The 25,604-nt window shown below is 54.0% G+C and overlaps 1 protein-coding gene across 1 annotated transcript; it reads right to left on the bottom strand.

Annotated features, from left to right (window-relative positions):
- Positions 1–255: 255 nt before the first annotated feature.
- On the bottom strand, positions 256–25,604 carry CDC25B (cell division cycle 25B). Its single transcript, XM_050943379.1, has 16 exons — positions 25,394–25,604; positions 21,709–21,836; positions 20,012–20,063; positions 15,183–15,224; positions 14,284–14,320; positions 13,496–13,606; positions 12,793–12,912; positions 12,028–12,165; positions 11,442–11,516; positions 10,114–10,290; positions 8,756–8,851; positions 8,056–8,118; positions 7,420–7,518; positions 6,765–6,898; positions 5,377–5,488; positions 256–4,485 (listed from the first exon to the last, which is right to left on the bottom strand). Exons 1-16 carry the CDS (start codon positions 25,576–25,578, stop codon positions 4,345–4,347), a joined length of 1,710 nt encoding a protein of 569 aa, XP_050799336.1. The 5' UTR covers positions 25,579–25,604; the 3' UTR covers positions 256–4,344.

Below are 25,604 nucleotides of genomic sequence, written 5' to 3'. Positions count from 1 at the left end.
CAAGCTACTCCGTGCCCCTGCAGCAGGGCTGTATTGGAAGCTTGCTCTGGGTGTGGCTACATTAGTGCAGTTTTGCACCTGTGCAGTTTTCACAAGAGTTTGTACATGTGCAGCCGAATTCTCCTGGTATAAAGACAGCAAAGTCAATGGACTTACATGGATTGAAGAACAAACTCAAGGAACCTGACCTGACAAACCTCTTCCCTGGGTAGTGGATAGTTAAAGCTCAAGGATGCTGGACACTGATCACATAAGTACTTTTGACCCAGAGGTTTATTTTTCTCGTGGTTACATATCACTGCACAGGAAACCAGGTGTCTCCTCTCCCCAGACATAGAAAAGTAAGTCACGAAGGGGGTGTAAATCTTTTAACACAAATGTACAGACAAAAGAAAACAAAGCAATCACACCACTCACAATACCCAACACCCTGCAATCAGCCTCAGTCCAATGAGTCTCCTGTACAACCTGGGTAGCACCCATCTGATCGGTCAGGGCAGAGCACCGCTATGTTAAAGGCAGGAAATTTACACTGAAGGGAAATTTGGGAAACACCAAGCCCAATTCTTTGCTGCCTTGCACCTCATGGTCATTTACACCAGTGTAAATGCAGATTGGGTAGCATTTCCATGGTGAGCACCAGATCAGTTTAAAGCTTGAGTCAATGGCATTGCTTCATACCTACGCTGGAAGATGCAGGATCAGAATCCAGCCCACTGTGTCAGTTACCCTCCATAGAGGGGTTTATTCTCGTTGCATCCACGAGTGACTGATTTGATCATTTGTACAAATCGACATTGGAAATGTTTGGGTCATAAATATACACGAAAGATAACCTTGGAAGCCCTCCCCACACGCTACATAAAAAAAAAAATTGCTTAACATATTTGGAAATAGCATTATTAAAATACAAAATCTGTTAAATAATTAAAAAACACAACACCACATACACACCTGGCATCAGATGCAATCCAAGAGTTAAAAAATGTTCCCAATGATTCAGAACTCAAGATTGGTGCAGGAGGCACAGCCTGATCTCGCCTCACCTTTCACAGGACACCATCCTCCCTCTGACTCCAATGCAGTCACTCCTGCTTTACGCTGGAGCAAGCAGAGCACTGGGCCCTTACGCAGGCACAAAGCTACAGCTGGTCTTGCTCTTTGGCGGCAAATTCAGTTTAAGTGCTTTTCCCGCATTGCTGCTGAATCCCGGTGTGGGCATCCCAGTGCTTCTAGTTTCTTGCTATTAAGTTAGATCAGGGGTCTCCAACCTGGTGTCCGCAGGCACCATGCATCCTGGCCAGCGAGCATCCGCCAAAATGCCGCCGAAGCAACACCTCTGGATAACGCCGCTTACCACCAACACACAACGTCATCCAGAGGCACTGCTGCCGAATTTTGGCGGCATTTCGGCAGATGCTCGACCGCTGCCATGGTCCTTCGTCTGATGCCTGTCAGACGAAAAGGCTGGGGACCACTGAGTTAGATTCAATACTCAGGGAGCGCCAGAGGGGCCAACACAGCCCTAGCTGCCCAGGATGATCACAGAACAGGGGACTGAAGAGATTCTCCCAGGTGGTTTTAGTACATGGCTATTCAGAGAGACTGCAGGATTCTCCGTTTCGCAGCCTGTTTTTCATCAGGTCAATTCCCACTAGTTATTACCCAGTAGATACACCCTTGGGATAGCCCTGACGTCAGGTTCCTACTGTTTCAATGCAATTACACTCATGGAGCATCGGCCCCAGAATTCCCCTGGTCATAGAGAACATCACAAGCCCATGACAAGCTCCCCGGACAGCGTTTTTACCGCTCGCCCACTGGTGCAAAGATGGGTCAGTATTTGTGGAAGGGGATCAGATACTACAGTGATGGGCAGCAGCGTCAAATCCTAAAACCCAGAGATGGGGAAACTGAGGCACCAAGAGGTTAAAGCCCTAATTCAGCTCTAAATTTACCCTGATGCAAATCTGGATTGATCCCACTGAAGTCAATGGAGCTAAACTGGGTTTTCACACCTGTAATTAAAAGGAGACTCAGTCCCAGAGCCTACCCCAGGAACAAAACCAAGATGGCCCTGATCTCCCCAGGCTTGGCTCCAACCACCAGACTCCGCTACCTCTCTGATCTCAGCAGTGTGATGTAGAGGGAGGAAGCAGAGCCAATCCTAAGGCTACAGAGCATCCCCACCTCCCCTATGGGGAAGAGAAAGTGGCTGGTTTAGGTTAATCAAGGCCCCCCAGAGCTAGCAATATTGCAGCCTAGCAGGACCGCCGCTGTCCAGAGGTTTGATGTTTCGCTGCTCTCTGATCTAGGTGCCTCATGGGTTTTGCTTTCAGTCAGGTCACAAATCCTGCACAGCAGCATTGCCTCAGGCAGAAGTTGATATTTCCACCTTGTGCCATGAACAGGCACCCTAGGTGTGACCTTGAAGGAGTTAAGGGAACGGTTTCTGACCCCAAGAGCAATAAGAGCTGGCTCCAGCTGAGTCCAAGCCATTCTGCCCACCCTCAGCTGATTTTATCCGTTTCCTAAATCCCCAACTGTGAATACGACGATAGGAATCAAACTCTCTTCTCATCACCATCGCAGGGCCAGGGCTTGGAAAGGAGCCGTGAGCATCTGGTGCCGACCTCTACTTTTTTCAGTCTTGCAGATAATTCACTTTCCAAGTCACATCACTCTGATTACCATCTTGCTTCTCCATTTTTGAGCCCTGCTTGTCTCCCCCCAACTCCCCCATACTGGTCACTTCACAAAACAAGTTACTGCCCAGAAGAGGGGGGGCTTTTAAATGAGGGTCACAAACAGACTGGATGTCGGGGTGCAGCGGGGTAGCCATGACAGAGTGGCTATATTGCAATCACTCAGCGAGGCCCGTGCACATCTCAATACGCTGGTTTGTTTTGCTGGTGGTGCCCGTCCAACCCCTTCACATTCTTAGCCTGTTCCTGCCATTGTGGGGTCTGAGCCGCTCCTAGCAAGGTCACTAGCCCCTCCCCCTCGCTCTTCGCTTAAATCGATGCCAATGACGTTAACAGCCAGGCTTATTCACGGCTAGAGTCAGAGGCGAGTGCTTCAGGGGACGCCAGGGCTCTATAGTGCTGGGGTGTTGCTCCAGCTGTTGGAGACTGTGGCTGCTGACGGCGGGCAGGGGGGGAGTGAGCTAATAATCAGCAGAGGACGGTACTAAGATCTGCCACAGCAGAGCTGAGGGGATCTGGAAGATTCGTCACTGGGAGCTGGAAATTCCCCACCCGCCTTCCATCCAAGCCCAAGCGAGTGTGGAGTCAGCTTGACGGGGAGCTGGATATTGGCCTTTGGTTCCGGCCCTGACAAGTGGAAGAGATGGGATTTGAAAAGGCACTGAGACCCCTCTGTCTAGCAGAGCTTTTTTCAGCACTGAATTTGGCAAATCCTGGAGCTTTTCCCCAGTCCCTGAGGCCTTTCTTTTTAGCCCCCTCACCCCGCCCCTGGAGCATTCCCGCTCTTGGCCATGATTTAAATAACGCATGTAAGATTAAAAGGACAAACCACATCCCTTGCTAAGACAGCAATCCGCACTGCACCCAAGGGCCATGCGGCTCCAGGAGGCCCTAGAAGACTGAACTGGGCAGAAATGAAGATCTCAGTCAAGCACGACCTTCCCCCGAGTCAGCTTCACATTGCATTTGATTTGTTTAACCTTTCAAGAGACTGAAGACACAACAGCATGGTGACACACACATCCACACTCAGAACAGCTTTTGGGGGGGCTGGATTCAACACTCACACCTCTCGTAGCAATTGATGGATGCTCGACAGCGTCCTGGTTTTCACCTCAAGGCAGTGCAGGTGCCACTGCAGATGCTGAAAGATGATCCCACCAATCAGGTCAGAGGATAGGCGCCATTTGAAACACGCAGACTTGGACAGCTTCAACCTGACCCTTCCATGGTACCTGAAATATCCAGCCTAGCTTCCATCTCCAGTGCAACCACCCGTTCATGGAGGAGCTGGGTCAACCTCAGAGCTACAAATCCTACCCCCCGGCAGGAGTTTCACAGCATGGAGACGGCAATGAGCCCAGGGGATTCGGAAGCCCTTGAGTGCCACACAGTTCTGTTGTTACGGGAGGTATGTGCAGTTATGGGAGGTATGCGCATGTGTTACTCTGTTCCATGGCTTCCTGGCCAAGGAGTAGATGGATCTGCAACCGAGTCCAAAGAAACTGGCTCAGCAGAACGGTTCTCACCTTGGGAACCAGCCCCAGCCTTGCGGCAAGGTGTGTCAAGTCTCTCTTCAATGCATGTGGCAGTTGCCCTGTGGCCCCCCCACACCCTGCCCTGGCTTCCCCGGGCCCGTTTAGAAGTTCTTCAGGCGGCTGTATAGCTCCCGCTTGCTCTTCTCTCCTGCCCACGTGCGGCTCTTCTGGCGGAACTTCCGCAGGTCCTCCTTGAAGTCCTCGTGATGCATGGGACGGTAGTCCCGAGGCTCGCAGTGTGCCTGGGGACAGACGCACAGGGCTCGTGTTAACAGAATGGCCAACCGCCTGCAGGGTGACCCCAAGCAGGGGCTGAACCCCTTCCCACCCACAACTTCGCTACAGAAAGAGCCCCTTGGAACAGCCATTGGTTTCCCTGCTAAGAGCAGCCACACGTACAGCAGTGGCTAAAACCGGTGACAATGCCAGGAGGCCGGATATCTCCCCAAGCCCCTTTCTCTATCACCACGGGGCCCAAGGCACTGCAGCCAGACTGCTCTTGGCCCTGTCCTCGGTCCCCTTCACAGGCTAATCAACTAACCTCAGAGACGCTGGCTCCTTTGCTGGCTTCCTGCAGCTGCCTGGAAATCACCCTCTTTGGTTTTCAAACTCGCCATGGACTCATTCACTACCAGCCCCGCTCACAAGGCCTCTCCTTCAACCAAGGCCTCACACCCCATAATGCCCCAGTTCCCAGGGCGGGGAAACGCAGTGGCTCTTGTGACTCGAGCTCCCCCAGTCTCTGTGCAGTGAGTCACTTCCCTTCTCTAAGTCTCACTTTGAGACCCGTCCCGCTCTCCTGGTCCCCTTATGCCGCTGTTACGCAGCGCTCAACCACAGGCTCTGCACGGGCTCAATGTCTGGAGATTTTAAACAGATCCTGGAACCTCTTGCTTCCAGGATACCGGCTGTCCCCATTCCAGAGGGTGAATGCGCCGGTGCACAGAAGATATTTTGGGGCATGCTATCGCCACCTGGCATCTGCGAACCTCGGAGAAGGTAGCACAAGCCTTAGTCACACACACTCGGCTATGCTTCCCGTAGCACCAGTGGGTGCCCCCGCAGACGATGGCAGTGCTTCTGGGATGGACAGACAGACACGCTTCACTGACAGGGAAAGTGCCACGACTTACTTGGTACTGTGGGAAGAATTCTTTGTACCCTCCTTTCAAGATGTACAGTTCAGGATAGTGCAGGTTGGGGTACTCGTTGCATGCCCTGTCTTTTTCCCTGACAAACCGGCACCTTCAAGACACGGAAGCATGAGGTTAAAGATCATCTGACTTGGTTTAATTTTGCACACACAAGGGTCTGTGTTGAATGCCATTGTGCCATGGAATGACTGGGCCAGATCCTTAGCTAGCTGCTCTGAAGTCAGAGCTGGGCCAGTGTACATTGGACTGAGGATCTGGCCCACAGTTTTCTATAAAACCTATGACCCAAACACACTTGGGCTGTGAAATGCAGCCACCCCTGGGGTGGAATGTGACAGCAGCACTACACAATTCCTTCATTCTTCCCTCATTCAGCTACGGACTTCAGTGGCATCGCTCCTGGTCTATGCTGGTTTGAGAAGGGTCAGGCCTAGTGTCTGGAAGAGAGGATTTGGCCTGACGTGGAAGCTGAGGGAAGAGAGGATTTGGCCTGACGTGGAAGCTGCAGGGAGAATCGTAGAGTTGGGATTCACCCAAGCCAGGAGCAGTTGAGAGCTCCGATTCTTTCTGTTCTCTCCCAACAAGACAGGCAAGACCACAGAGCTGCAGTGCTTACAGGACCACAAGCCAATGGACAGAGTCCTCCGGAAGCCTAGATCCAGCAGGCCGGGGTGGCCAACCTGCGGGCTTCAGAAGTTCATATGCGGCTCCTTGTATAGGCACCAACTCCGGGGCTGGAGCTACAGGCACCAAATTTCCAATGGGCCAGGGGGGTGCTCACTGCTCAACTCCTGGCTCTGCCACAGGCCCTGCCCCCCTCCACCCCTTCCCAAGCCTGCTATGCCCTTGCTCCTCCCCCCCCATCCCCCCCATCCTCCTGCACACCACAAAACAGCTGATCGGGAGGTGCAGAGAGGGAGCGGGAGGTGCTGATCAGCAGGATGCTGGGAGCGACGGGGGTGGGGGTGCGGGGGCTGCTGACACATTACTGTGGCTCTTTGGTAAATTCTGGCTCCTTCTCAGGCTGGCCACCCCTTGCCATAGGCGATTCTCTATCATTTAGTCTTGTAGGTCCATCTGTCAACACACAAGTTTCTTGGGGCCCTAATGGCTCAGGGGAATAGCCGCTTTGTTCCCATCCCAACATCTTGGGTTCTGTAATTTGGTGGGGTGGCATCACTAGGCCAGGGATCGTTCAAACAATTCTTGACTGGTACAGTCAAACTGGGTCCTTAACCCCCCGCAGCCACATCGTTTCAAGCTCTTTTAATTACACCAGTGTCGAAACAGAGCCCCCATGCTCTGTGGCCAGTAGACAAGGGTGTTGGGAGGACGTGTTGCACCCACACAGCTTGTGGCCGACTTACATTCTGGGACCCCTCTCTGAAGAAAATTCACAGTGGAATATCACGATCACCCTCTTCTGCACGTCCAAGGAGACGATGGGGTTCTTCAGCAGGAAGTCCTCTATGTCCTGCTCCAGCGGCAGGTTCACAGCCCCCTGGAGGAAAGGACATTTCCCTGTCAGAGGGAGCAGGAAAGACCCTCCTCTTTTCCACTAACCCAGAGAAGCAGCAGGAGGGGTAAAATCCTACAGGACCACGGAAATCTAAGAAAACGAGACCCAATTCCCCGCGCCACTGCGCATCACTCAGCCTGTGCAATGGGTGAACAATGCTACACAACCAACATTTCCCCTTCCCCACTCTTTGCCAAGGGCAGTGTTCACATCCACCCCTGTTATCTGCCCCTGGGGTCTCTGTCCAGTGCCCACAAGCCCACTAAGCACCTGTTCCCCCAATCAAGTGAAGGGAATTTGCAGTACCTCAGCATCGTGAAGAGAATCAGCCCACTTGTTTGGGTGCCTAAAGTTTGGCACTTGTGTTTCAGCGTTTCTGCTTGAAAGATTGACCCTGGGTCACGGAGGAGAGCGGAACTGCCCAGCACTGGCTCCTGCCTCACACCACTAGGCCATTCTGCCTTTCAAGGTTAAACAGAAAGAAACAAGGCAGCGGTTCTGACCTTGATGTGACCCCCTTCGTACTCGTAGGGATACCGGCAGTCCACGATCACACAGTTCTCAATGAGGCTGTTGAACTGGCCGTTCAGCACGGCCACCATCTGCAGTGGAGAGAAGAAAGCGTGCGGTTGCTTGACGCGGGACTGTGCCGTTCCACTGGCGGAAACAAGCCCCTGCTCCTCCAGGGCCTGGCCCTACGGCCACCGCTCAGGCTAAACGGCTGGAGTTCTGACTCTGGGCTGCAGAATCAGGCCTAAGCTCATGATAGTCACAGGGAGGGCTGCAGGGTGTCACGGTGAAGTCACAGAGCAGATTTAGTACAAGTCATGGGTATAATGGCTGCTCACTGCAAATGAGGGGGCATCAGCCAGCCACAGCAGCAGCATCTGCCCTGGCGCTGTTACCCTAATCCCAGCCGGTTAAGGAGGGGAGGGAGGGGCCAGAAAGCAGGACACAGTGGACAGAGCTTGCCGTCCATCTGTCCCATGCCCAAGGGGCTCCCCTCCACACTGGGGAGGGGACCCACTCTGAGCCTTCCTGCAGGAAGCAAGTAAGACAAAACAAGAAGTCAGTATCTGGAACTTTTTACTGCACTGTGACAAACCTGCAGCCCTAGTCCCGATCAGCTGCTTCCTTACCATTTCTGGGGAGATGTATTTCAAGTCCTGATGTCTCCCTTCCACAGTCTGTAGAAGATACACCTACAACAAAGATGCAGTTAGCGACCGAAGTTAACCTCTTTCCTTGTGGGATTTATCCAGAGCTGGGGTGACGGGTTTTAGAGTATTTCCCAGCGTTCTGAACAATACCTTAGATCACAACTTAATAAAGGGGCACTATCAATTCAAGTTTACATTTTAAGAAGAGTTTTATTAAAACTCATTAAGACCAAAAGAATCATCCCTTTACCACTCCGAGGCAGACAGTTGTTTCAAACCAAACGTTCATCTGTGGGGTTTGAAATCTCAAAGTGGGACCAATTCTGCCCTCTCTCCTGTTGTAATTGTACCACTGGGGTGGAGCTGGCACCATTTTGATCTGGCAGCTTTTATAAAGTTGGCCTGGGTGTAAAGGAAGGGGCAAGATGGGAGAATCCACCACCCTTGTCTTGTCTGTAAAATGCCAGGCACGATTCACAAACAGGCATTTCTTTCCATTTGGACAATGACATTAGACTGGTCTGTCTTACGTTAGTGTCTAGTCCATTTCATGGCCCATGCAAGCGCAGGCGCTACCGAGTTTCCTGCACAGCCCAGGGAAGGTTTCAATAACTTTTGAAGGCAGGCTTTGATTTAGTACAAAGGGGTTTTCTTATCTCTTGCCCCCGCCCCGCCATACCTTTGAGAAGTCCCCAATGAGTTCTCGGTGATCATTATCCAAGATGTTCTCGATCTCATCATGGCAGAAGGATCTGGAGCGCAACAGCCTTGATTTCTAGGAGGAAACCGAGATCGGATATCAGGTCAATACTGAGAGCCTTCTACAAGAACTCAGCTAGCAGTTCTGGGCAGAGGAACCCGGGGTGGAGGGTCTGGCCTGGGCTAGGCAGGCGGTCAGACAGGACAATCAGAATGCTCCCGCAGATTGCAAGGCCAGAAGGGACCATTGTGACCATCTAGTCTGACCTCCTGCCTAGCCCAGGCCAGAGACCTGCCCCATGGTAATCCCAAGAGCCGAGTTGTTAGACAAACAACCCATCTTGATTCAAAAATTGTCAGGGATGGAAAATCCACCATGACCCTGGGTAAATTGTTCCACCTGCCCCTAAAGATTGGGTTGAACAGACACAACGGTCACAGACATTTATGCTCCCAGCACAAATACTTGGATCACCACCAATCCTTGCCAGATTTTGCGGCTATATGGTTAACGCAGTTTGGTCCATCCTGGTTTTAATCACATGGGGGTGCCAGAATCTAAAGAGGCAAGAAGCCTGAAGCCTTCAATTCATGTGATCAGCCTCATAGAAGTCAGTGGGTCTGGATCACTCCCCTCCAGTGCCTTGAATGTTGTGTAGTTCCTTAGACTCGTGCACCACGAGCGAGAGACAGGAACAGCAGCAGGAGCGCAGGGTTCTGATACAGGAGCATCTCACAGCTGCTTCGCGGGAACGCCAGGGAGGACACCCAGCAACCAAGTACCAGGCTCACAAGGGCTGCAACAGCGCTTGACAGCGACTCGTCTTGGCTGTAGCTCTTAGATCTCACCCACTCCGTTTTCCTAGCTGCTCCTTGTTTCTGGAGCACAGGCAGGCTATGCGGAGGTTGGAGATTCCAGCTGGGTTACAGCAGAGAATCACTTGCTCCTCCCAGGATGGCAGGAGGAAAGAAGAATGAAGAAAAACCAATTTGGGAGGTGCAGGGCATGGGGAAAATACCCTCCATTTAAGGGGGCAGCACCTTTCGATTTCTGAAGCGCTGGCACCCATGTTCCAGTGCTGCGGGAGAAGGATGTACGACATGGCGGAGCTAGCCAAGAGGCTTCCCCCTACTACCCATTGATTTCCAGATGGCCGGCTGGGCCATTCCAGATGCCTACAGGACAGCCCTAGCGGCTGAAGGCTTTGGGAGGAAGGGAGGTCTCGAAGCATACCCCGGTATGTCTGGTAGCCAGCCCTCCCTGGGCTGGTAGGTTCTGGAGCCAGGGAATGGAGAGGGAGATCTCCCTGGCCCCAAGTCCGTCTCCATATCACCTACCGGCTCCTCCGCCTTCTCCTCGATCGGGGTGCCAGCCACGCTCTTCCGCCTCTTGGTTTTGACCGGAGTGTCTTTGTCCTGCGGCCTGTCCAGCCGCTTCAGGATGGGCCGGATCACGCTGCTGGGCATGGAGGGGGACCTGAAGAGCTGGCGACATTTGCTGGGTCTCACCGACCTCTGCACGGACAAGAGCGAGCTGCGGTTAGAGCCTCATTCTGGCCTCTCGCTCACCCCTGGGCACGGAGCAGCCGTTTGCCGCGGCCTGGGAGGCGCAGGCCTTGTGTGCCCCATTTCACATTCACGGGGGTGGCAGTTTGACCCAAGCACACCGAATTTGGCTTCATGCTCGATTTAGGAAATGCCAAAAGGCCACGGGCCTAAGCTCCCAGCCACACCCCTGTGGGGGATTGACTCCGATTTGGTGTCAATGGGGCTCAGGGAGGAGAAGGAGGTGCAGAACCCAGCCCCCCATCGCTTGGCCCTTGCTCCACGCACACCAATTGCCTTTACAGAAAGGCCTCCCACTGGGCCTGCCTCAGCGGTCGGGGGTGTGTGTGAGGGGTGGGGTCTCTTAACCCAGCTCTCAGCACAGAGTGTGAAAACAAAATACCCCCCTGCCCTCTCTGAAACCACAATAGTAGCCTGAGAGATCCCTTAGTCCGAGGTGGCCAATCTGAGCCTGAGAAGGAGCCAGAATTTACAAATGTACATTGCCAAAGAGCCACAGAAACACTTCAGCAGCCCCCCCATCAGCTACTCCCCTCCAGCCCCCCCATTCACTGCCTCCCCCTCCCGCCCACTGCAATGTGCAGTACACAGGAGCACGAACATGGCAGGCTCGGGAGAGGGAAGGGGTGGAGGGGACAGGGCCTGTGGCAGAGCCAGGGGTTGAGCAGTGAGCACCCCCTGGCCCACTGGAAAGTTGGCGCCTGTAGCTCCAGCCCTGGAGTTGGTGCCTACACAAGGAGCCGCAAGTGGCTAGGAGACACAGGCTGGCCACCTCCACATGTCACTATGGTCAGTGTCTCGCACGCACAGATACCCTCCTGGTCACCTATTCCCATCTGGGCCAGGCGAGTAGTGACCTCAGGTCACGCCACCCAGTGGCGATGGCGGAGGGGGGCGGAGGGAGGAAGGTGCCAGGAGTCTCAATCCAGCTGCCTGTGGTGAGGCATCCTCAGACTGACCCCAGCACGTCAGCAGAGAGCACCCGGGGGCCCCTTCAGAGCAAGGGGAGCACAGTCTCCAGGCTGGCTTGCCTGGCACCTTTCACCCCCGCCAGCTCGCTGGAAGGAGCGGCCCCGACCCTGCGCCAGGTTCTCACATACCAGATCAGCGCCTTCCTTTTTCACCAGTGGGGCAGTCAGCAAGTTCTCCATCCCCGGCGGCACGTCCGCCTCGTTCTGAGGAAGAGGCAGCGGGATCAGCGGGATCACAGAGAGAGAAAGCGAACGCATGAGGCAATGGGTTCCCACCAGCCCCATCCCATCCTCCCCTCTTGGCAGGGAGAACGAGACAGGAGTTGGCAAATCACAAGCTATGAGGGGCTGTAGGAGCCAGACAGACCCTGTGGTTCTCACAAGGGGCCAGAGGGTTTCCCTAAAACCCGCTCTCCACAGATTGCTAGCTATATTTGCCCCATTAACATTCATTTGCGATTCAGGTCATCCAGATTGAGTGTGGTGGATCTTCAGACAGCCCCTGCTCGAGGGAGGCCAGGAAGGAGCGAGGGGCCGGGTGGTAGCACATGAGCCGGGGGATGGGGTTCTGCTCCATTTCGGAGCAGGATGGGAGCACAGGCTCAGGGTTAGCTCCCGAAGCCAGTGCTCCCCAAGCTACAATCCAGCGGCCCGCAGGAGCAGCCAGGGTGCAGGAGGTTAGGGGGCCGCGAGGGACGATCCGCGCACGCTGTACCTTCAGCTCCTCCTCGTCCAGGATCTCCATAAACCCATCATCCTCTTCGTCGGTCACGAAGGAGGTGAGGGAGGAGCGGCGCAGGCACACTGGGCTCTCGGCTTCCACCCCCATGTTCTCCTTCTCGGGGGTGCCACACTGGGGAGCGCACAGCAAAGGGGGAGGGGTTAGAGCGTGCCTGGGGACCGCAGACTGAGCAGGAGCTGTCTGGCTGTGGGACCTGCCATGACGTGGGAGGCCTCCTCTGACAAAGGAGGTGTGCAACTGGGGACAAGCCACCAGGAAGTGCAAAGTCAGGGCACGAGATGCGGCCCCATGTCTCGGCCACTGCAGCAATTAGGGATCCCAAAGCACGGAGCTAGCTTGCTGCCTGCCAGGTGCTGCCGGAGAAAGGGACAGATCCTGGCCTGGTACCTCCTTCACCTCCCGTCCCAGACAGTCACTATTAGACACGGACTGTACCCTGCCCCAGAAACAGCTGCATTTCAGCCATGGGCAGTTCCCATATTTACACATCTCCACCCAGGTCCATAAGGCAGCACGGGTGTTATGGAGACGGAGATTAATCCAAAGAGGGACCCTGCATCAGCTTCACAGGTGCAGGCTCCCAGGCGCTGGCATCACCACATTAACAGCAGGTGCTAAGTGCAGCTGGAATCACTGGTGGTGGTGCCTCCATTTGCTATGCTCCAGGCCTCCCCATTACGGCCAGGCACTCACACACCTTATCCCACCCCCCAGCCCCCAGCCCAGGCCCGCGCTCACCAGGAGGTCCGGGGCGGAGTTTGGTCTCTGTGCAAAAGGGTCCCTCTCACTGCTCCCATCAAAGGGGTGAAGCCGGCAGTGATTGGTGGGCCTCAGCGGGATCTTAAATACAAACCCTGCCTGCAAAGGCAAAAGGCCTGAACGTTACCCGACCGGGGACACATTCCATGGGCATTTCGCCCAGCCCTTCTGGGCCACCCGCACTCAAGAGTGTTCACCAGCAACACACCATCCGAGCAGGAAGCAGCCGTGGCCTGAGTGGACATGACTCAGTCGCCAGCACCGAAGGGCTTGTGCCACGGACACCGGCTCCCCGGCCAGGGCACGACAGTTCGCAGAGGACAGAGGCTATACGAGCCCAGGGCTAAGCCCTACCTGCCTGAGACCAGCCCTTTTCTGGGCTCGCGAGATGGGAGGGTCAGTCTGATCAGAAAGGGGCTGCCACTGGAGGGGTGTAGGGGGTGGAGCTAAAAGGCTTGGGATGAAACTGAGCAGAGAATTCAAGCTGAGTATCTGGGAACATCTCCAGAAGGCGAGACCCCTTCATGCTTCAGCAGGAACTAGATGGGACGTGGCCCCAAGGAACGGGCTGTAAGGGACAAGCCCACCCAGCTCCTTCCTTCAGTGGTGGGGCTGGGACAGGTCTTGGAATCTGATCTCCCGTCACATCCCCCGTCCGTCCCTTCTCTGCCTCCCGACTCACATTCTCCTTATTCTCTTTTCGGCGCAAGGGTCGGTCGTGTGTCTCCGGGCTGCTCAACTCCTTGGCATTGGAAATGTTTTTCAGGGCAGGGCTGGTGCCCAGGAGCCTCTCCTGGAAGAGAGGAGGGAGAGATCATCAAACTTGCTGCTGCACAGGCTCCTGCCACCACTCAAGGGCCACAGGGGCCTTCCCTAGGAGCTGAGACTGGCCAACTGGGGCTGGATCACTCGATAATTGCCTTGTTCTGTTCATTCCCTCTGGGGCACCTGGCACTGGCCACTGTCGGCAGACAGGACACTGGGCTGGATGGACCTTTGGTCTGACCCAGTCTGGCCATTCTTATGGTCTCTCCAGGGGCCACAGTTCTGACACGGGTTTGCCATCAGTGGGTCACCTATTTCCCCACTTCAGTGCAACACCTGGGGGCTCTTTCTACCCCCACCCAAGCACATGACTGGGGACTGACTCATTGTGTGTGCTGGATGCTGCTCTCTTCAGAGCCCATCATGGACGCTTCTAGCCCAGAGACAGGAAAGGTGGGGTAGGGGAAGTAGCAATACGCTCACCCCTTAAGGGATGAGCTGCACACCACAAACCCTGAATCCCTTCCCTCTGTCATGGGCCAGCAGCCGTGGGCTCCTCCCAGGCCAGATCTCCTTGGCCAGCACAGCAGCCAGCCAGCACCAGTCATCCTGGGCAGCAGGTCAGAAGCGGTCACCCTTGGGTTTCCCCGAAGCCAGCACTTCCGGCCGTGCAGTCAGATCCGCAAAGGGGAGATGGGGACTCACCGGCAGGGAGTGGATCCTCCGGACAGGGAATCTTTTGCTAAAAAGACAAAGCAGGAAAAGGTGTTGGGTGGTGGTCAACTATGTAGCAGAGCGTTCCTTCTGCAGTTCCCTGCCAGAGGCTGTGTCCTGAATCCACCCTCCCCTTCCCGCTCAGGCCCCAAAAGCCATCAAGAGACCCTGCAAGAACTGACCAGTGCAGGCAACCCCCCAGCTAACCAGCTCTCACACGTGACCCTCCCAAAACTTACAGGGCAGAGGAAGCAAATTTCTGTGGCAGGTTGCTATACAGGAGGGGCAGCGCTAGGAGGAAATCGACATAGATGGGTTTGATTCTCGGATGCATGAATGAAGGCTGCTTCACACCATTCTGACAGCGTGAGGGGCTCTCAGATCAGAGCCGGGTTGCCATCACACTCAGTTTTTCCGTGAGGGGCGTGGTGGAAAATGGCCTTAGAGTGAATGAGAACCGGGCTCTGTGCTGACGGCACTGCGTTTGTGAGCGCAGCTCCGTTCCCCTGCCTGCTCAGCGGTCTGGACACGGCATTAAGGTCTTTCCTTTCAGCGATCAATGCTCTGAACACGGCAAGGTGGGAGAAAAGCTCTCGAGAGGGCAAACAGCCGCTGCCTCCTGCCATGCAGGCAGGACAGCAATGGATGTGGGCTGTACGTTGGCGGCTGGATGCTGCCAGAGGTTTGTTAGGGACCCGATCAGCCCTGCCCCAAGTGAGAAATAAAATCCGAATGACCAGATCCGCACGGAGGAGCTGGGCTCTTCCCTTCTCCTGGGTTCAGCATGCATGTAGGGGTGCAGCACAGGGAGGAGAGATTGCGGAGGATAAAAATCAGGCTTTACAAATTTTTAGCACGAGGAGGGAGTAAAGAAAGGTCAGTGCACTTACCCTTTGACAACTCTTCCTGATTCCAGAACTGCTTTTTCAAAGCTGCAGGAGGAGAGGGAGGCGCAGCATGTTACGTTCACGTTCACACAAGCAAAGGGCCCGCATCTGAGCCAATGTACAGTGGCCCTGGCTGCCCAGGGAGAGGTTAAGGAGAGGTTTTAACTCCTGGGCCCAATTCTGCCACCCTTCCTCACATCGAGCCGCTCACTCCACAAGCAGGAGCCCAGGGAGCAGCGCCGTACTCCACGTACCCAGTGACTAAGCCATCTGGCCCAACACGGCTTCACAGCTGGTGAAAGGAGAGTGGGACAGTGCAGGAGGGAGGGAGACAGCTCCAAAAAGCAACTGAGAAGTGATCTGGTCCATGGGTCTGAACTCCATCACCCTGCGTCCCTTCATCCCCTCCAACGCCTCCTGCCCCACAATCCAGCCAGGGAAGCTGCATAACAAGGATGGTGATGGTTTCGAGTACGGCACAGGCCGGACACCTGGGTTCCACTCCCAGCACTGTTGGAGGTCATAACAGCCAAGGTTGTTGAGTGGCTACTGATTTTGGGCGTCTTTGAATCTGGGCCTGCAGGATCCTGTGCAACCACTGACTTCAGATGGAGTTGGGGGGCAGGAAATCAGGCATCCCAAAGGCTGTTTGCATATTTATATGGAAAAAAAAAATCAGGCCTAAGCTGTCAAAAGTTGCACATCCTAAACACAGAAGCCCCCAGAATTTGAGGCCACTTTCCACATGGTGCCTGTCAGCCTGCAGGATTGTAAAGCCCCAACATACAGACGAGGGCCCTGGCTGCATATGGTGTTAAGCTGTGTTTGAGTACAGCTGATGTCGGCCAGGTTTAAACCCTTGTAGGAGCAAGTCCTTAAAGGGACACTGGCTCCCTGTGTGTGCGAGACGTGTCGTGCCACTTGAGTTACGGAGCACGGATTAATTCAGTGCCCGCCGAACAACCGGGTGGGCTTGGAGAAAAACAATCCAAGAAGCCGCCGCGGCTGTTGCTGACCTAGTTCTGAATCACATGAAGTTAAATCAAAGCTTGGCTGGGTGGGGCACCGGCATGGGGCTCTCTGAAGCCAGCCGGGGACAAAGCTCTCCCAGAAAGGAAGCCAATAAAAGTGCCTTTTGTGAGCCGGACTGCAGAGCAAGGCTCCAGATAGCGGGGGCATTTCTATAGCAACTGGCCTGAAGCGGCTGCTTTCCACCTGTATGTAAATGGTGGCCCTGGTGGGAGGGGGGTGTCTGTCAGATCAAGGCCCCAGGCCTGACCTAAGCAGCTGGTCGGGAGGGATGAAGTGTGGCGGCACAATGGGAGAGGGCTGCCACTCAGCACTGACATCGTGCCCAGCCCCAATTCATTCAGGACAGGAGGAGTGGGGGGGCTGCAACCTTTGGACTCTCTCCCTTGTGGAATTCAATCTTCCAGCCTGCCTAGCAACCCCTGGATCACCTGGTAACCCAGGGGCTCCTGCTAGCCAGCTTAGGGAGTGCAGGCATGTGGCAGAGCCGCCCCAGGAACCATCTGTTCACCTCCCCCCGAAGTTACACATTCTGCAGCACATCTGGCGGGCGGGGGGGGGACTCCTCCCAAACCGTCAGAGCAGGTGCGAGGGGGAAAGGGTAAGTGAGCGATCGCGGGAGGAGAGCAGTTGCTCGGCCAGATGCAGCAGCCTCTTTTTTAAATGTAAGATGTCAATCAAAATAGACAATAGAGCTTCCAAGGGCCCAGGAGGGTCCCCGATCACCCGGCTCACGTGCAGCGTGTGCAGCTGTTGATGCCAGTGCAAAGCAGTTTCAGAGTGAAACACTCAGTGCTTGTTTTAATCAGGACTAAACCCCCCTCCCCAGATCTAACACCTGCAAGCAGCATCTCACGCTCACTGCCAGGTCTCCAGCTGTCGGACCATGGGTACGGTGCTATAGAATTGGTTATGGTTGGGCTATATATAGTGTATGTTTTACAGTAAAAATTAAGGTATTAAAATAAATAAATAGAATAGTAAATACTAGTATTGGCCATTTTTATGCCTTGTAAGTAACAAACAGGATTTTGTCTGTGTCTATGTTAATTAAATTAGAAAAATTTCAGAGGCCCAGGCCCCAGGGTGGAAACGGACAGTTACAAAATTTAGTAAGGTCTAATTCATGAGGCCTTTTTTGTTTAACATAAAACATTGCTATTTGTTACCTTCTGAAGGTCTCTGCAAAGAACGGTTTGTGGGAATAGGGAATGTACACATCAGGGAAAAATATGGTGTAAAGGCCATTTTTGAAGCCAGATGGCCAAAAAATATATAAATAAATAAATAAATAAAAAACCTGAAAAGACTCAAAAAAGGCCAACATGCATCTGTAGCTGAGGAGGGGCAGACTGACGACCTTTAAATGAAAGCTAGCACCCTTCACACACAAAATAATTAAATCAAAACCAAACAAAATAACCCTCTCAAAAATAGTTTAAGCCACCAAAAAATAACACCAATTAAAAAATAACCAATCACAAAGTAACACAGCGAAATCCATAAACTTCACTCACACACACACACACACACACACACACACACACACACTCCCTATAAAAACAAAATGCTTTGCCATAAAACTTTGAGTTTGTCTTGCCACTACTCCAAAAGCATCCAATCGCAACCAACAAAGCCCGGCTCCTCTCTACACCCAATCTGGCAGGCCACTAAATGAATCCAAACTTCAAACTAATAACTATAAATATCAACTAGCAAAACTATGTGCATAATGTATGTATACATGTATAGAACTAAAAAGCATATGCTAATTGCTAGATTCTCAATCAATGTGGCATGTTGCCTTTTCCCCTATATAAAAAAAAAATCTCCTGTGCTCTGTTTAAGCACAACACAGTGGCCCCGTTCAGAACGGCCCCCACCCACAACAGGAATCCTGAGCCATTCAAGAGGAGGCACTTCCAACAGCAAATGCAGAACTACCACCCCCAAGACAATTGTTAACAGGACCTCAGGCAGCCACAGACAGCAGCAAACTGCAGTGAGAAAGATCAGACCACAGTGACCACTATGCCGCCTTCATCTGGCTGGAGTGCTGGGTTTAAGATCCCCCTCCTCCTTTTACTGCCTTCACACCTGAACCCAACGGGGAGGAATTCTGGAGATGCTGTCCAGGACCCTGGATGTCACCAGGGACAGCAGTTACTCCACATTCACACCCGTGTAACCAATCTGGCCCAGCGACACTGCCATAAAACACCTAAGTGAGTGCTAGTGCTCCCTTTGATTTCCCGCACGAACTGATTCCGCCTGTTTGAAGCAGAGCCCGACTCAGACTGTTGGGGAAGTTGTACAAGGGATGAACTTGGCCCGTGATCTTTCTACAGCTAGCTGGTTTCTGAACGCCAAGAAAGATTTCAGACTCCAATAGCCACAGCCCAGGGAGCCCAATTGCTCCATCCCTTCATCCCAGTATTAAGCTGATGCAACTCCAGTGAAGTAACAATCCAGCACAGAAATCTTTAAGCTCAGCTTGAAAACAAAAGCTTATGTCCAGAATGGAATAACTAACACCAATTTCCAGTCTCAAATCTCAAAAGGGACTAGAAAGAACCCTCTGCCCATATACATCTATTGAAAGCCTGAGCTCCAGGGTCATCAGTGCCAGGAGCCCCTTGGGTCTACTCTACCCTACAGACCAATATCAGTATATCTACATCACTCAGGGGTGTGAGAAATCCATCCCCCCTGAGCAATAGAGTTGCACCAACCTAACCCTCCCTTGTAAACAGCACTACGTGGATTGGAGAGCTTCTCCCACCAACACAGTTCCCACCTCTCAAGGAGGCGGATTAACTACGCTTTTCCGAGTCTTCATTAAAGTGCTGTAGCCACCCGATGTGGCGTTTTAAACCGCAGGTGACCAATGACTTTGGAGAGATGCCGGTCGTCCCTTTACGGACTTGCCGAGGCCTCATTTGTGCATGGATACCCTGGCCACCAGCTATCAGCACTAGGAGAACTTGCAGCAAGGCCTGGGGATGCAGCATCAGAAGTGAAGACAACACCACCAGTTCTGTCTGTGGGTATGTCTACGCTAGGAATGCTATCACAGTGGTGCGGCTGCACTGCGGTCGCATAGACACTTTCTTCAGCATCAGGAGGGTTCTTCCATTGCTGTGGTTAATCCACCTCTCTGAGAGGCAGTAGCTAGGTTGATGTCCACTCCTTCCTCCTCCTAGGCTTCTCCCCAAAATGGACTAAGCTCACATGCGGACGATCGTTGGAAAAGTAGATCCAATTTCAACTTCACTTTATACTGGATGACAGGAGTCCCTCACTACTGAAATGCAGCTACCTCTGGGGTAGAACACAGAAGCTGTTGAACAGCACCCAGCAACACTTCACACTACAGTTTGGGACAGGAATTGATAGAGGGGGGGAATACAGGGAGGCAGAATGGAATGACTTCAAAACAGGGTTTGCAGGAAGTGTCCTGCCTTTAAAGGCAACCCACAAACTCACCTCTGATTTGACAGCAGGCACCTCCAGCAGCCTAGCACCCCCTACTGATGCAGTGCTGCCTTCCAGAGACAAGCACCAGTCCTGAGTCACCACCACCACCACGGGCAGCATCTAGGTTTACCTGGGTGTCTCCCATCCAAGAATTAACCTGACCGGTCCCTGCTTAGCAAAGCTTCCCAGGATCACAGCACAAGGTATATGTACCCAAACTCCTGCGTTAATCCTTAAAACTCCAGCTATACTGTAGCTCCCTCTTTTCCTGGGGTTAAGTGGGAGCCAAAAGGCCAAGTGACAAGGACAAGGAGACATTAACTTACACTTCTTCAAAGGGTTCTGGGTCCAGCTGTCCAGGCGAATCCAGCCCAACTCCTGCGCAAACGAAACACCCATAGGTAAGAACCTAGGAAAGTGGAGGTGGGGGCCCAGCAGCAGCGACGGTGCAAAACCCCAGTTTCCTTCACATATATTTCACCTCTTGGGGAACGGCAGCAAGGTGAAGGCAGATACTGCCAGGTCTGCCAACTTCTCCACCAAGCTGCCCACAAGCCAAGCCAGGATGGATTTAAAGTTCATTGCGATTAGGGGAACCAAGCGCACTAGCCCTTGCTGTTCCTTCCAAGGTTAAATTAAGCCTCCCCCGGTTAATTAGTCAAGTGTCATCTCCATTTTATAGACTGGGGAAGTGACCTGCCCACAGCAAGTCAGTGGCAAGCTGAGAACAGAACCCAGAAGTCCTGATGCCCTGTGCTCTGCAGCAGTCACTGCTCTCCACATCGGGAATAAGAGTCTTGTTCCACACGGTTGTGTCTCTCCCTCTCTCGCTTTCCCCAGTGTATAGAACGAAGGTTTCCTAGATTCCAACCTCCGCCCACCCCAAACTACCCCATGGGCCAAGGGGGCTGGACTGCAGCTCCCCACAGAGCCCACAGTGCAGGAGGTGCTGGAGCTGCTGCCTTCTCCCAGAAGGATTGCTTTAATCACACACACCCCTTTACCACATCAATGGTTTCCCTTATCTGGAGATGGCCAATAACTTAAAAGCAAGTCAGGCTCATTTCTCCCTGCCACACTGCTCCAGCTGCAGGCAGCATTCCGGATAGATGGCTTAAATGCAGCTGAGAGCAGATTTCAACCCAATCATTTTTAGTGATAATAAAGTAAACAAAACCCAGCCCAGGGGGCCATTAACTGTCCATCTCTATTCCATGCATTGAAATTCAATCAGGCAAGAATTGGATCCCTAGGCACCCTTTCCCCTCCACTCAGAGCATCCCTGGCTTCCCATGCTGGCTGGAGACCTGCTCTGGACCTTAGGAAGCATTACCTAGGGAGGTGGTGGAATCTCCTTCCTTAGCGGTTTTTAAGGTCAGGCTTGACAGAGCCCTGGCTGGGATGATTTAGTTGGGAATTGGTCCTGCTTTGAACAGGGGGTTGGACTAGATACCTCCTGAGGTCCCTTCCCACCCTGATATTCTAGGATTCTATGAAGCTCCCAATGGGAAATGAAGGCTCTCCCCATAGGGAGGTGAGAGGGCCAAATGAAAGAGTGTCTCTTTCACAGACGTTCCCCCCACAACAGAGACAGCAATGGCCAAGTCTAGACACAGCCGGGATCTGTTTAAATGAGAAGGAGTTTAGTTCACGTGGACGTGAGCTGCGGACAGCACGGCCCAGAGGCAGGCAATGTGTATGCATGCTTCAGCCCCGACCCGCAGCCCCCTGCGGTGCCAGTCCTGGGCCTCCCACACACACAGCTTGGCCCATGCCGCTCGCTCCTCACACCCGGTCTGCAGCACGGTACCTCTTCCATGCTATTCCAGGCCTTGACATGCTTTGCCTGAGAGGCCCAGCGCTGCAAACCGCATGGTGGGTAAGTGGTACAAAGACATGGGAGACCTCACCCTACACTCTCCAAAAGTCAATTGCACTTGGAGACCTGGCCGTGCCTCAGCGTCCAGGGACAAAAGCCAAGGGAGTGGCCCCACCTCCATCCCTGCTCCACGGCAGCGCTGACCTGAATCCAAAGACTCGGACCACCCGGAGTCCTGCGACGACTCAGATGAGACGGAGTCCTGTGACAGCGAAGACCATTCGCTCCTGAAGCCGATCCCCAGCGTCTTCCTCTTTGGGGTGTCATATGGACTGGAGGGGGGGCAGAGAACACAATTACTCAGAAGCCAGCAGGCAAGCCAAGCAAGAGGCATGGTGACCCACCTAAGAGGAGGGCCAGCGGTTTGGCAAGGCACCCAGGTTCAGGACTCTTGGGTTTCTCTTATGCTAACCCTGCCATGGACTCACTGGATCTTTGGCGAGTCTCTCACGCCTACGTTTTCTTAGGTGTCCACTGATTTTGGGTGCCCAATTTCAGGCACTCAGTGCTTGGTTTTCAGGAGGTGCTGGAAAAAAAAAAAAAACAGGCCCCACCTGCCCAACCCAAGACAGATTTAAGGCACCCAAAGTCAGCGGCGACTTTTGAAAATTTTGGCCACCAGCCCCAGCTCATTGGTAAAATCGGCATAAGGCTATCGCCAGCCATCCTGGGATCGGTCACTTACATCTGCGGAGCCCTGAGATCCGCAGAGGGAGGCAGTGGAGGAGGGGGAGCTAGCTTGAAAGAATTGTTAGCTATGAGCCAGAGATAATGGTGTTTAGCTCCCTTCCTCCAGGGACCTCCCAGTGTTTTACAATCCCGAGGCAGGCCCCTTATCTCCACCGAGGGGGCAGAGAGGAAGTGATTTGCTCCAAGTCAGAGATGGACTCTGTGGCAGAGCGTCCATCTCCAGAGGATTAAAACAACAGGGCAGATCCTCAGCTGCATAAACCGGATGCCAAAGACGTCCATGGACCTGAACGCTGCTTTATACCCCCTGAAGGGGCTAGTCCAACACCTTCCCAGCACCTGTCACCTGGAAATGCCTGACCTGGACCTGCCCTATTAGAACTGCGTGAGCAGGGCACCGTACGCCTAGGGCCTCGTACACACGCTACTTAAGCCTCACAATAGCCATTAAAGAAGGTGGCTTTTCAGAAGCAGCTGAGGAGCGAATATGGTTGTTCAGTCGAACACCGCTGCCAGGGCTGGGTGAGCACCAGGACTGAGTTAGACCCACTGTGTGGCTCTGGAAGAGGAGGAGTTCTCTGAGGACCGAGGGAATGAAATGAGGAGGAGTGGGAACCTCGGGGGCTTGTGAAAATGCCTCCCAGCCCCTCACCACCACTGGCTTCTCTGCCTGAGGGGCTGGCACAAACGCAGGCTTCCTCTTGCGAAACCTGCAGGAGGCAGCTGGCCCAGCGTCTCTGCTCGCCCGGCTGTTCTGGAGGAGGCTATCTGTACACAGCCATGTGCTTAGAGACAGCGGCTCAGGATGCAAGAACACACACACACACACACACACACAGGGCTCTCTCTTCCCTGAAAAGTACAGTCCTGCCACGCTCGAAGGTAAGACAGCACCCCAAGGCACACACCCCTGATCAACCCCCCCCTCTGAGAAACAACCCTCCCAAACTCCCAGCCATGCAGAACAGAGTCATCTCACCACTCACATGCAACCATCACAGTCACAGTCCTGGGGGTCGATCTATGGGGGAGATGCCACAAGAGTTAGGGTCAACTCCTGACCCAGCAAAGCCAAGGGGAGGATTGCCCAGGGTATCACTAGGATCAGGATCTGGCCCACAGTGCAGTCATCCAGAAGCCAGTAAGCAAGACTGCCAGCGGCTTAAACAGGCCAGGATTTCATCCCTTCATTCTCCAAACTCTCCCCCACCCCCTGGGAGGGGAAAAAAATAATTCTGCTACGTGGAGCAGGATCCCTGACATCTGCCCGGCTGCTCAATGGAGAAAGGTCAAAGGTTGCTCTCAGTTATATGGCTACACGTCCCTACCAACTGCACACATGGAACCCAGCACAGAGAATTCAGTTCACTCACTGATTTGGGGACGGAGCTTGCATGGTCTGCCAGTGAAACCAAGGGGAACTTTGCACCGATGCCTTTGGAGAGGGCAGGATCGGGCCCCTTAGCACCGCCCTGTGCAGTCAAGACTGCAGCTGATGGTAGCAGAATATTCTCCTTCCCCCCAGGAGCCCACTTGGAAGGGAAGCAAAGCGGCACTGCTCGCAGAAAGCCTGCAGCTTCCTGTCTACGGTCATTCTGAGCTGGCTGCTCCCAGCCGGAGCCCACATGAGCTGCGATTCTACAGCAAGGAACATAAGCAGCTCTGTTCCCCCTGCACTTGGGCCTTGAACCAAGGCACGGAAATAACATTCATTACCCCGCATGTAACTTCCCCCGCTCTGGCCTCAAAGCCAGCTTGGAAAAAAATCTGTTCCCGAGGCCCAGACCCTGAAAGGTCCTGCCTCAGTACAGGGTGCAAGGGGGATTTCACACTCCCCGAGCTCAGAAAAAGCAGGGCCCAGGGTGCCTCACGGCGGGGCTGCGATGGTTGGTTAGTTCTCCCCAGCGAGAACTGGGACACTGAGCAAGAGAAAAGAAGACTGGTCGGTTTTAAACGGTTTGCTCTGGAAATGATCTCCGGCCTGGGGAATGCAGAGGGTCAGACGAGATGATCGCAATGGTCCCCCATGAATTGGGACATCACTATGGGGCTCGATTGTGAGTGCACCCTGGCGTAAGGCCGGACCTGTGCGTGCACTGGCAGAGCTGGCACTGCCATCCCCGGCTCGGCCCTCAGACACACCAGGGCAGCGTCACTTCTTCTGGAGCAGGGTCTGAATCAGGCCTGCTTCGTCAACTTCCCAGCCACGCTCTTCCCGGAAGAGCCGCATGGCGATTTGCCCTTCCCCCCGTGCAGGTAGGGCTGACAGCCCAGCCCTGTGCTCTGTCCTGGAACCCTTTCTGGGAGCGGGGAAGGGGAACACACGCACCAGCTAAGCCCCGGGGCCTGCCCAGCTGGGGATCAGGGCCAGTGGCTGCTCTTGGGGTGGAGGGAATAATTTGCAGTTTGGATTTTTGATCCTGCACCCGCTGCACGGGTTCTATGAAATACAAGAGACAACCCCAGCCCCTCACCCCCCCCCAATACATTATAGACCCCCCTATGCCACAGATCCAGCAGCCAGGTCATCGTCCTCTTCACACCAACATAGTCTGCATGTGATACACACACACAGTAAACGGAATGCACTCACATCATACACACACACACACACTGACAGAGTACATGCAATCCACCTCTTCCCCCCCACTGCATACAATGCACCCACATCACCCACGCAGAATGAATGCAACGCACTCCACACACACAATACATGCACCCACAGAGTGCATGCAACGCACTGATACACAGACATTGCATGCAATACACACACACACACAAATGAATGCAACGCAGCCCCCCACACACACACACACAGAGTACATGCAATCCCCTCCTTCCCCTCCACTGCATACAATACATCCACATCATCCACACAAACCCTGCATGCAGTGCCCGGACACACACACACACTCCCTGCATGCAGTGCCCGGACACGGACACACACACACACACCCTGCATGCAGTGCCCGGACACACACACACGCTCCCTGCATGCAGTGCCCGGACACGGACACACACACACACACCCTGCATGCAGTGCCCGGACACACACACGCACACACACACACACACACCCTGCATGCAGTGCCCGGACACACACACACACCGCATGGCAGGCAGCCGCAGCGGCACTCACCTTCCCAGCCCGGCCAGGTTGTTCAGATTGAGGGTCAGGTTGGTGACCGGAGACAGGACCCCGGGCGCCGGCGGCAAGAGGCCGCTGCCCCCCCGGGGGAAGCCGCAGGGGAGCCGGGCCGGTCTCAGCGCCGCGCTCCTGCTCCGGGCAGGGCTGGAGCCGCCCGGGATGCCCTGGCCGTCCATGCGGGGCGGAGCGGGGGTGCGCGGGG

This window comes from Gopherus flavomarginatus, chromosome 3 (genome assembly GCF_025201925.1).
Source record: "Gopherus flavomarginatus isolate rGopFla2 chromosome 3, rGopFla2.mat.asm, whole genome shotgun sequence".
In the NCBI taxonomy this organism is placed as follows: Eukaryota; Metazoa; Chordata; order Testudines; family Testudinidae; genus Gopherus; species Gopherus flavomarginatus.
The sequence above is the reverse complement of the archived record's forward strand: the minus strand, read 5'-3'. Positions and strand labels throughout refer to the sequence as shown.

Excerpts from the sequence above, each read along its gene's own strand:
- CDC25B (XM_050943379.1), bottom strand. The coding sequence starts at position 25,578 with ATGGACGGCCAGGGCATCCCGGGCGGCTCCAGCCCTGCCCGGAGCAGG. Across the intron at positions 14,321-15,182 it reads TCAGGAAGAGTTGTCAAAGG|CAAAAGATTCCCTGTCCGGA; the intron begins GTAAGTGCACTG and ends TTGTCTTTTTAG. Across the intron at positions 4,486-5,376 it reads AATTCTTCCCACAGTACCAA|GCACACTGCGAGCCTCGGGA; the intron begins GTAAGTCGTGGC and ends GTCTGTCCCCAG.